Source organism: Bos indicus x Bos taurus, chromosome 25 (genome assembly GCF_003369695.1).
Source record: "Bos indicus x Bos taurus breed Angus x Brahman F1 hybrid chromosome 25, Bos_hybrid_MaternalHap_v2.0, whole genome shotgun sequence".
Taxonomy (NCBI): domain Eukaryota; kingdom Metazoa; phylum Chordata; class Mammalia; order Artiodactyla; family Bovidae; genus Bos; species Bos indicus x Bos taurus.
The window spans coordinates 21,777,019-21,789,388 of record NC_040100.1 but is presented as its reverse complement, the minus strand read 5'-3'; the positions used below and the strand labels follow the sequence as shown (position 1 = coordinate 21,789,388).

Below are 12,370 nucleotides of genomic sequence, written 5' to 3'. Positions count from 1 at the left end.
GTGAGCCGTGGGGCATCGCAAGAGAAAAGGCTTCTGAGCACAATAGCAGGAAGTGGCTGGAGATGGGGTGGGAATGTGGAGGTGCCTTGAGGGAGGAGAAGCAGAAAGTATATGCTGAAATCTTCATTATCTATCCACCAACCTGACCCCGACTAGACAGCGAGTTCCTCGGAGAACGGTCCTATCTCCAGACAGGAGGCGTTGCTAAACAAAGAAAAGTGAAAGTGAAGTCACTCAGTTGTGCCCTACCCTTTGGGACCCCATGGGCTGTAGACTGCCAGGCTCCTCCGTCCATGAGATTTTCCAGGCAAGAATACTGGAGTGGTTTGCTGTTTCCTTCTCCAGGGGATCTTCCCGATCCAGGAATCGAACCTGGGTCTCCCACACTGCAGGCATACTCTTTACCATCTGAGCCACCAGGGAAGCTTGGACTTTAATTTTGAATCAGACAATTAAAGGGGCGCTTTCCCCGACACACCCTTTTATGGATCTGGAATCCTGAGGCTGGGGCTGACCACACAGCATCATCGCCCACCCTGTGCCTTCCCTTCCCTGCTCTCTGGAGATGAGGACTCTGACACAACGCCCCTCTGTCCTGAGAACTGGATCTGTACACTGCGGGCCTCTGTGAAACCTTCCTAAACCAAGGAAAGCTACAGGAGAGCCTGCCGGCAGCAGGGAGGCCCAATTCTGACCGCAACACTGGTTTCACTCATGTTGTCTTCCCACTTTCTTAAAGAAAAACTGAGCTGTTTTAAATCCAAACAGCAAGTCAAACTAATGTCAGCCTCCTGCACATGCTAAGAAACGGGGTACCAAGCTGATGGGTTACGCAGCATCAGACAAAAACCTGTCTGGGAGAGGAGAGCTCTGGTCCTCTGTGCGGAAATGTGGGGAGGGGGTGAGAAACACGGCTGAGGCCAGACCAAGTCAGGACTGAGCTGCAGAGGGTTCTAAATGAGTAAGACCCAAACCACCCAGAGGGCACACCTACCAAATAACCCGTCTCAGACAGAGAACAGAGCCACGAAAAGAAAACCCGAGACGTCCACCTGGGAGAATTCAGGAGGTGCCAGGGAAGAAGAAAGGGCATCCTTGGGGCTGAGGGGTGGAGGGTGGCTTCAAGCCACACCCTGTGGAGTGACAGTGACCTGGAATCAGTCATGGGACCCACAGGAATACGTGGGCCAGGGAGAGGGAATTTATCAGGCCTTTGCTTCTTCCAGGAAGACCGACACAGAAGGGAAACGTGGGGAGATACTGATCATTCAAATATTTGAAAATCATCTTCCAAATTCTAAGGAGACAGTGATCTTTCAATACTCGCCTTATTATCAAAATGACTACAGCATCTATGTATTTTACAACATGTGAACATTTTCAGACATAAAGACGCCTCTCAAATGATCAGTGTACTACATGGTTACACTCTCCCCTACAACCTAAAGCGCAATCTTACCAGTTAAAATTAGGTTTATGGTGCTGTACTTTAGGTTTTATGGTTCATTCATCCTTGGTTAGGAACAGCCTAACCCTAACCCTAAACCATAATGCTGTGCCATAGGAAAATAAGATCTGTCCTGTGGTCTATATCCAACAATTGTTAGGAAAAATAATGGCTGGTGGTACTTATCTAAATTGAAACCCCTGTCCACTTACAATGCTCCTCAACTCATATCAAATAAGCATTCCCACATAGGCTATGAACCTGAAGGACGGACTTGTAAAACACCTTTGATAATGGTGATCTCTAGTGCCCCCAAGTGGTCGTAAGTGATGTGACATCCTCAATAGGGAGTCATCCTGAGAGGTGGCAAAATCTTTGCCATCGGGGCATTTTTATCACAACAGGATGGCTGAAAAAGAAGGTATCAAGGGCAAGAGGGTCCAGAAAATATGGTTCCTTTTATACCGCTGTCACCTCCTATCATAAAATCTTGGTAGAAGAGAGAAAAAATACAAAAGTTTGAAAGCCCACTGGAATTGAGTTAAAATGTGAGTTTTTATCTACTTCCATGGCCCAGGAAAAACTGCCTCTTGAAGGAAACGGCTGCATTTACTCTTGGTTATGAAGATTAAATAAGCATGGATGTGATTTTTTTTTTTTTTTGCTTTAAAATGTTACTTACAAAATGTATGTATCCTTCTGTAACTTGTTTTCACTTAATACTACAACTTTAAAGCATTTTGTATACATCAGCATAATACAAGTACCTGTTTAATTTCCAAAGTTAGTTAACACCAAAAAAAAAAAAAAAAAGTTAACACCAAAAATGTGGAGGTTGGCAAGGGGAGAAAGAGGAATATGGCTTGAAGAGGGCATCATGTAATAAATTTATTATATTTCATTACATTTTTCCACTTTTCTCTTAAATTCCAACTGTATACTATATAATCAACTGCTGTTCCAGAAATAAAACATTTTAAACATAAAAATATAAATTTTGCTTCTTAAAAGTGCATACACTTTGAATAATAAAACATACAAATAAATAACAGAAGTCAGTGACACATCTCATGCACTTGTTCTAAAATAATTTAAAATGTATGATACACTTTGTTTCCAGCCTCAAGGAAAGACATCCTGCCTTCCATATTACTGTACAACTAAAAAAGAAAATCATACACAAATCACTATGAATGGTGCATGACCACCACCAAAGCATTTTGTTATACAGTGATATGACATGCAGCTTTTAAGACAACTATAGAAATTCCACTGTAAAAACTTAAGAGTTCAATCAAGAAACTGCTTTTGTAATGGGGCTTGAATTCAATTTTAACCAGTGGTGAGAGGCACAGTTGGTGAGCAAAACCAAAGGGAACATAAATGCATATTTGAAAGGCCTACAAAGAGAACTTCAGCTCCAGAAACACAGTAACTGCTTCCCATTTGGTATAATGACACCTCACCATTTAGAATAGCACCTAGGGGATTTCATATTGCATTTTCACCATTACAACAGGTATCACTGCTCAGAGCAGCCTTTCTAAAGGAGCATTTCCAACTTGGGTTTTTACTTCTAACTTATTCCTTGAAATGTTGAAAACCTCCAGTAAACTGTGTTTTCTTTTTCTGTAGGCAAAATCATGCTTAACAGGAAGAAACCACCTGAGAAGCACAGCAGCTTATTTTGAATATATTCATAGTGCATTCAGCCCACCACAGATTAAAACTAAATTTCATTCGCCTCCATAGGTAACATGTACTGCCAAATTTTTGGATGCATATTCATTTTTTTAGTTACATGAAAAAAATACTGAGGGTTACTCACCCACCCACCCCCCAAAAAAACCCAAATAAAATGCTTCACATTCATTAAAAAAAAAAAAAAAAATCCTGAAACTACATTCTGGATAGTGAGAGAGTGAGCTAAATATTCCTTAACAGGAAATTGGGCAGCAGCCTCAGGTTTGCTACTATAACTATTACAGGTGACCATGGTCTATCAGAATCAGGGACAGGTTTTGCAAAGCCACTGGAGGCTTTACTTTAGCATTTTCTAACTCAAAGTGACCGTCCTGCTCCCTGCCAAGGTCTGGCCCTGCTGTGGCCTCCGGCGGAGAGGCTGTGGGAAGGAGGCAAGCCCCACGCGACACCAACTGCTCCAGTGAACTAAAGACCCCCAGCTCCCACCAGACGGGCAAGGGCTGAGGCACACGATGCTCCAAGCTCCTCACATCAGAAAGGCACCCCCCCCTTATCTCAAACAGGAGGTTGATCAGTAACTCTTTTTTTTTTTTTTCCCTTGTCTCTCCAAAGCAACAGAGGACTCTGAGTCATTTGTGAATACTTCACACGGCAGTGATTCTCGCCATAGTTCTCACCAAAGGGAAGGTGTATCACAGTGCTTCTCAATTCTGCAAATTAGAAACACTTCAGAGCTTTAAATATATTGATGGTAGCTCCTGGGACCTGCCACTACACTAATTAGATCAAAAGCTGAGGAGTGGGACTGAGGCATTTTTAAAAGTTCCCCAGACGATTCTAGTGAGCGCTGGGTATCCGAACCTCAGACAAGTTCTTCACAAGAGGCTTGATCGAATTCGGGAGAGTACGTGAGATCTGAAAAAAGCCTCCCGAGTCTGGATCTCCCTTCTCCCTCAACTGGGAAACACCAGTCTTAGACGACTGTGAGCAGCTCTAGAACCTAACCCATGGTGGATGCTACTGTACACCTCACAGCTCAGTCTCATTGTGACCAGTGGTGGGGAAAGCGCCAAAGCTTTCCAGAACAGCTCTAAGTCTCTACAAAAGTGTCTGAAAATTGTTAGCACTGTTAGGAGTCACATTCTTTCCCTGTGACCACGATAGAACCCTAGAAGATATAAAAAATTAAGATCTATAGAAAATGGCAGGTTATTTTTAGAACAAAATACTTTAGGAAAGTCTTCTGGCTAAATACAGTATATAAACCACTGTGTGTTCAACACACCCATTTCCACTCCTGCTTGCAAAATACTTATTTTACATACAATCTTGCCAATGATTAAAAAAAAAAAAAATCGGCAAAGAGAAACACATGCAAAGCAAAACAAAAAATCACATTCATGCTTTTCAATACTGATTATAGAATTACAAATCCAAAAATAGAGCTCCATAATCTAAGAGATGTCTTCTTTTTTTCAAACTTACACTGAGTGTAAGTAGTCTGTATTTTTTCTTAGTTGTTTGCATAGGTAGTAAGAGCATGCTTTCTGGGTTAGACGGAGGCCATGCAAAATTATTTCCATTACTTGGGGGAAAAAAAATGATTGGTCATGCTCAAAATGCAGATGCAAAAACACTTTGAGAGTTGATCAAAAGTCAGTATGGACTGTTCATTTGAATAAAAGCATGGGATTTCCCCCCGAAAATATGGAGTTAGCAATAACATTACCCTTTAAGAAATTGAAGACAGACAGCCTGCACAGTAACAGCTATTTTTTGTGTTTATGTTTATGATATAGGCACTGGTTTGTCCGCAAATTTGCTCTTCTCAATTCCAAGTAATACAAAGTTCAGTGTGCCTCATAGAACACGTTTTATTGAAACTGTGCTTGTGATTTGCATACTATCTCAAAAATCCAACCCGGAAACACTAATAATCTTTGCATCCAATAATTATTATAACCTACACAGGAAAACAGTATCTCCAGCTGCTCAGTAATTTGTCAGAATGAAATTTAACGTCGGATGTCAATCTACTTTTTAAAACACGTTTATTTGAAATAGATGAGCTTTGTTCACAGCTCTTCTGTTCCTTTTTTTATAAAGGCTGCCACTTCTGTTTCCTTTACATTCTGTCCTGTTTTCTTCACGATAGGTTATTTTAGAGGGATGACCATTTTTCTCCCCACCCACCCACAGAAATCCCCACATCCACCTCACACAAATGCAAATGACCAAATTCTAATGAAGAGTGACTTCAGATCGGATTTCCAACCACTAAGTAGTAGAGACAGCACAGTCTGAAACAGAGGATGTGACAGTAAAGTATCTCCAAAGATGAAGAAGGGCACTTTTGGTTTCCAGCACAGAACAGACTTGTTCAAGAGGCCCACAGGCCTCGGCCGATCACCAGGATCCACCTGATCTTTCTGCTTGGAAGGACTGGCACCCCTGGTTCATCAGCTGTGCTCCCAGGGATCCTCAGCTACAGCAAACTCCTGAAGCTCTCAGCTTGCCTTTACAAGCAAAGCAGGCCCTCAACGAATGTTTGCGGAATGAATGATGAAAGGAGGATTACAGAAGAGGTCGCGGCAGCCTCACAGACAATAACAGTATTTTGCTGCACCACAAACACCCCCACACTCATTTCTATTGGTCCAGTGGAGCACTACTTCCTTTCAGTTAGGCTGCTTTTAGCATGAGAAAATACACAGCAAAGGTGGGAGATGGTCTTGAGGTGCCACGAGCTTAACAGTCTCTTTGTGCTTCCACATTGCATTAGGGGTTTTACAAAGGCAAGGTGTAGGTAGGGCTGTTGGAAGGAATGACGAGGACTCCGCGCACCCGATGTTCACAGGAAAAGAAATCAAGAATAAAGGTTTTAAAACGCAAACAAACACGACAGATGCAGCACTACTGTCAGTGGTTATTTTGTGCCTATCAGGAAATACGGCTGCTCTAATCGGGCCCACCTGGTTGTCAACCAGGAACCCAGGGCTACCATCGTCAGCAGATGATTTTTAACCCCCAAACACATATAAGCTCACTGTGCCAAACATCACTGAGAAGAGAAAAAACAGAACACCAAGTCCCTAACTCCACCAAAGAATTGAACTGAACCAAGTGTAATTTTTCTATAAGATACTTCACACCACAAAGAGCATCTCCAAACTTTTAGGCAAAACATCCTTTTTCTGTGGCTTAAAGGTTGCAACCTAATAACTAAGGATGAAATTTTCATTGCTTACCAAGATGCCTAGACAGTGCCATACTTCCTGATTATTTTTACCATTAAAATCTGAAACAGGAACTAAATTCCATAGACATACAGTTTATAGATATGCAAAGTTTATTTTTAGATCCCATGGAACTTTAATATACTTCATAGATTTGGTTTTTTTTTAATTATAAAGACACTAAACACAACAGAAAATCCATTCTTGGAGAACTCCGGAATAAAAATATTTACCACTGGGAAAATTAAATTACATTCTGTTAATGCTTAACTGTTTATATTCCCCACCTCTCCCCCCAAAAAAGTGTTATTAAAACACTGAGTAGTCCAACTATGATTCTAAGACTGTTTCAGAGCTTCAGATAAAAGATTTCAAATGAGATTTACCTATTAAATAACGATTAGAAGTTCAAATTAGACAAACACTCAATTCCAGATAATGACAACCCCACATCTGGTGCAATCTTTTTAGGAAATCAAAGTGATACTGGAAAACTCACAGTGGCTGAACACTGATGGAGCTGTCAATGTGCTGCTGGAAGCAACAAGATCAAGATGGAAGGCAGTCACAGCCCGGCAGGGGAGAGTGAGGCTGCTCTGGAGAGCCAGATGCCTGCACGGTGAGATGAGGACTCCTGGCAGAGTGGTGGAGTCAGGATCAAGCACAACAGGCTCAGAGTAAGTGGATTTCACAGAGCACTAGCCTAACTCTCACAAGGCCAGATGTGTTGTCTTAAACATGGCAGGGGTCTACAATTCCAGCTTACCCTCAACACACATGGCCTCCAGACTTGCAGGTTAACCTGCTCGTGCTCAAATTAGCAGCAAAATAAAGCAACCTACTAGAAGCATTTTCCTAGAGGTATTCATAGCAAAGAAAGGGGAAAAAAGAAAAACAGGACAGTGCAGAATCCATAGCTATGCATGTAATGTATGTTCTAGTTACTTCACACACGGCAATACTGAAAAGGGAGATTATATAAATGGATCTGTGTACAAGGTGTTCAGGAAGAACCTGAAGAGTCCATGACTTAAAAAAAAAAAAGTTAATATGTAAACGCATATAAACTTAGCATGCTCTATTTCACAGCAAAGTGACAAATGCTATTCAAAGAGAATCAGAACCATGACTCTCTTCGACATTTTTTAAAAATGGAAAAAAAAAACAAGGCTAAAAATCCCAGAACACCTCCTAAAAGCTTGAAATAATCTATATACATATCTTGCTTATCTGTGAATTTCTTGAGGTTCCCTTTTTCTCTAAACAAGAAATGGAATTTTCACTGACAATGCCAGATGAAGCAGGCTCCATCCTGCTTGTGAGTTTCACTACATCTTCAGCACAAAGAAGAAATAAATGCATTCCTGAAAAACAATCCCAGCGAAGCCTGACAGGCAGACATTATGCACATAACACTGTCACACATCGCTCGAAAATACCATCACCGGCTGCTGGCATCAGGCAACTTCTTTCCTCTCCAAGTTACAAGACGAGGAAACACAGGTGTGCGTTCTTGGGGCAGCATGGAGCTTTCAATTTCTAACATAGGAAAAAAAGCCACACCAGAGAAGGAAATGGCACAGATTTTTGCATCCAGTCTAGAATTCATTTCTTTTTTTCCAGGAATTTTCTCTAGTCCATTTCAAAACCGCAGTGACCTTAATGAGCAAATTTACAAGGGGAAAAAAAAAAATTTAACTACTAGTGACTGGCTTTCTGGCTATCCGACTTGCCATCTCTTAGAACACATCCCACAGGTCAAGACAGCTTATGGCAACGCACGTCTTTGCAGATAGGAAGGTGGTGAAAGACTTCATTTCTACCTCTAAAAACTCTCTGTGGCAGTAGGAGAAATGACAGCAACCCACAGGCCACCTTCTTTGATCCTTTCACGGATGCGCAACCGTCCTACACTAGCTGAGTATATACCTGAGAAACATTAGTGTTAAAATATTGCCCTTGACAAAGACTGGTAAGATGGGGCCAAAGTGCAGAAAGCGACAGTTTTTCCCTCGGTTTATTTCTCTGTTAAGTGTCACAGTTTATAAGAGTTCCTGGTGCCACGTGACAATCCACAGTTGACGACAAATTCCGCTCAGATGAAACGAGAGTCAAGTAATTCATCCTTCTACAGAGCACACTAGTGATAGCTTAACTGGTTTCACAGGTTTCAAATCCCTAGTGTCCAATGAAAGTCGTTAAGAGTTCTCTAGAAAGAAATATGTACAGTTACTAAAGGGACCATCCAGGGTATCATCTATAATTATTTCAGTTAGCTTGGTGTCAATGCTTTGCCTATGGCTGTTATTTGGTTCAATGGCAGAATAAGGCGACGCTTTTAACAATTTGCAATTGAATTCTCCACATACACACACGCACGCACACACACCACACAAACACACACACACACACGGCAGGCACATGACCCCCAAAAAATACAAAACAGAAGCATAAAGGGCTTTGGTGGGAGGGAAGGGGTTCTAAATAAATTAACATCTTTACAGATAAAACACTTGGACTGCAGAAGTATCACTGAGGTTTCTGAGAAGGCCGTGCAGAGGTTTGCATGCTAGAAGGTAACTTTTTGGAGGATTTCTCAGCAGACTGCCTGCACCCAGGAGACGAGGGCGCTGCAGAATCGAGCTGGGAAGTCTTGGACTTGCGAGTGGACAGCAGGGAATGTTTACCAGAAGAGGGGTCCTTGGAGGCAAGCGGCTCTTTCCCAACTGCAATGGCATTTGGCTGCTGGGAGCCTGGCGCCTGGGAGCCTTTCTCTGCCTTGTCATCCACCGCGCTCTTACAGACTGACTTGACGGACCCCCCGCCCGCCTTCTTGGACAGCAAGCTGGTCTTGCCCAGATCCGTCGACCGCCGGGTCTCCTTCTGTCTCAAGGCCGACTTGAAGAAGGACAGCCCCTTGTCCTCGGATTTGCTGTCCCTCTTCAGGCCGGCCCTCACGCTCGTGCTGGGGGAGCGCAGGCTGGCCATGGAGGAGCTCCGCACGTGCCTGCTGTCTGCCCTGCCGTCTCCGGCCCTGGCCTGGCTCACGCGCGGGGAGTTGGGTTTGGAGCTGGAGGTGACGCTGGCCCTGTCGGAAACCAGGCTGTGTCTGGAGCCCTCTCGGCTTAAGCTCCTGTCTGAAGTCCTGCTCTTCCCAGGAGGGAAGGGGCCCCTCGGGGTGGGGCCTGAGGCTTTCTTGGCAGACGTGGAGGAAGCAGTATAAGCGAGGGAAGAAGCCGACTTCTGCTTCTGGAGCGAAGGGGACGACACAGACTCGTGGGACTTGGGGGAGGACTCCTTCTTTGGGGCAGGGGCAGGGGAGGAATGCTGTCCACTGGCCCTGGAGGAAGAATCGGCTTTGCTTCGGGAGCGGGAGGGCTTTACGGACACTTTCACGGGAACGGGAGAAGAAGGGGAGGTACTGGAAAGAGAGGACTCCTGGCTGGCCAAGGCTGGTCTCCCCTTCCGCAAGCTTCGCTCTGGCTCAGAAGCGCCTTTGGCGCTGGGGGATCTCTTGGTTGTGCTCTCTGGTTTCTTTGCGAGGGAGCCTGGGTGGCTTGGGGATTTCACCTCTTTGACGGGAGAGCTGTCTACAGAATCGCTCTGATCCACATAAGCAATCTGGTTATTGTTATCAAATGGATCAGAGACGGGGGGCAAGTGATCCCCATGTGCTGAGCTTCTGCTCTGTGTGTCCGCCACGCTGGAGTTCAACTTGCGGGTGTCCGACTCGTCTCTGAACACACCTTCCATGACGGCCAGAGGGGCCCGACCCACAGCCTTGTGCTCCCGCCGACTGTGACTGTCGCTCGAGTCCTGGTGGCTGCTGGACAGGTTCCTCAAGCTACCGAAGCAGGAGATGGAGACCTTGTCATCCATGGCCTCCCCGATCTTCTCCAGGGTGGATGCAGAGGTGTGAATTGGAGAGTCCCCTGAGTAGCGGGAAGGGGAACTGGAGCGCATCTGCAGCTTGGCAGACAGGGACCAGGAAGGCCGCATGCAGTTTTCATTGACGGCCAAGGGGCTGGTGACAGACGGTCTGGATGACAAGCTCTGGCGCTGGACACTTCTCACGAACGGACGAGTTGAGAAGCCTCCTGAATGCAGCAAAGAGATTACCGTTAAGCCAAGCCAACAAGATGTGCTAGTAACATCTACAGAACAAAGGCGGCCAGCATCAGGGGATGACGGGAGTGTGACCTTCAGAGCCAGTGCGTCTGGGGTCAGTGAGTCATCACGCGATTTTAACTTTTCTGAGCCTTCACCTATAAAATAGGGGCATTCTAACTTGGGGACCGGCAAAGCACCTTCTTGCTCAACATCAGGGCTCAGCAGACTTTTCCTCTAACGGCCAAGACAGTAAATATTTTAGGCTTCGTGGGGCAGCTGTTCAACTCTGTCACCTTAGTGCAAAAGCAGCCACAGGCAACAAATAAACAAACAGGCATGGTTGTGTTCCAACAAAACTTTTTTTTGTTAACAAATAAAGACAGGGGCCATATTTTGGCCTGTGGGCCATAATTTCCTGACCCTTGTAACTCACAGAGCTACTAGGAGAATGAAATAAAATCTTCAAAGTCCTGTGCCCAGCAAGGTACCTGACGTTGCACACTGCTCAATAAACGTGAGCTACTTCATTTACGGCTTCTTCATCTTACTAAGGACACTGGGGCCCACAGCAGTGAGGTCCGTGCCCATGACCACACAGGTAATTAGAGGCAGAGCCAGCACCAGAACCACAACCCCTTCCCCCAACTCAACATCACAGGCAGGCGGGCTGTGATCGCTGACTGTGAAAGCCATCAGTGGAAGGAACTAGAGACAACACGCTTCTACCCTGAGTGCCTTAAAACTTTCAAGAAAAATATTCATGATTAGAGCAGTAAGTGACTTTGAACTTCCAAAGAAAATATTCTAAATGAAATTCTCCACACACTTGCTACTGGAGCTGTGGTATCAATACAACTCCGTCTGGATGAGACCCTGAGAGACAGGCCCTGGTCCGTGGGCACCACCCAGCACGACTGTATGATGATGACCCTGAAGAGATATCGATTCCCCCGACTCCACTATTTAAACAGACTGGGCGCAAACCATATCTAGGCTCCCTGTTGAAACAACAGTGAGCTCGAAGTTTAAAGGCTTTGCTGAAAACCACCTCCAAATAATAAACAAGCCAAGGGGCACTGCCAGTTTTTCACAAAATGTCAGGAGTGCCAGCCAGGAGCTTGGTGGTTACAGCCCAAGACTCTTACGCTACAGAAGACGACGCAACAGTTGGAAGAAGGGGCAGAGCTGGAGGTGAGACGGAGCTCTCCACGTCAGGCCTTCCTCCCGACTCCGGTTTTCTTCCTGCAGTTTTCGTTCAGGTTTACCATCACCCCTAGCAAGCAGCACTTTACTAGAAGCGATGGAAATGCCGCCCACAGACTGACTGAGCCCTGCCGGGGTGAGTCACCGGGCTCGTTGTATCCCACAGAGGCTGAGCTCACCCTCTCCCCCTCCCAACGCTCAGGACTCCAGCTGCCTCATCGCCTCCCCCCAGCTTGGGTCCCGGGTGGAGCGGGGGGCTGTGTTGCCACTAGTCCAGCAGGAGCTGAAGGCAAAAACACCAGAGCTCAATTTTTATCAGCTCTGCCAAGCTTGCATACTGTGACTGTTTCCCAAATTCCCCAAAACAGCTTTATGCAAAGGCAATGGCTTCTGTTCTAGCTGCTCCTGCACTCCCCAAGCACACACCACAAGTCCCTCCAGGGAGGCAGTGTGGTGGGAAGGTGAGAAGCCGAGCAAGTCAGGCGCTCCCACACCAGGCCCCGCATAGCAGCTCATCCCCAGGCAGCCTCCCGCAAAACCCTCAGCAAATTGCAAGCTCGCTGAGTCCCCTCATAGCTACTCTGAAGAGTTTAAAAAGCACTCTGATTAAACTGTACCAGTTACTGTACAGTTAAAGCTCTAGCCTCCACGTTTACACTTTAAAAGTGAA

The 12,370-nt window shown here is 45.2% G+C and overlaps 1 protein-coding gene across 1 annotated transcript in view; it reads right to left on the bottom strand.

Annotated features, from left to right (window-relative positions):
- Positions 1 to 2,310: 2,310 nt before the first annotated feature.
- USP31 (ubiquitin specific peptidase 31) overlaps positions 2,311 to 12,370 on the bottom strand; it is an 83,291-nt gene continuing 73,231 nt past the window's right edge. Inside the window, exon 16 of the mRNA XM_027528050.1 lies at positions 2,311 to 10,484. Coding sequence (XP_027383851.1) covers positions 8,917 to 10,484 — 1,568 coding nt within the window. The 3' untranslated portion in view covers positions 2,311 to 8,916. The remainder of the gene's footprint in view (positions 10,485 to 12,370) is intronic.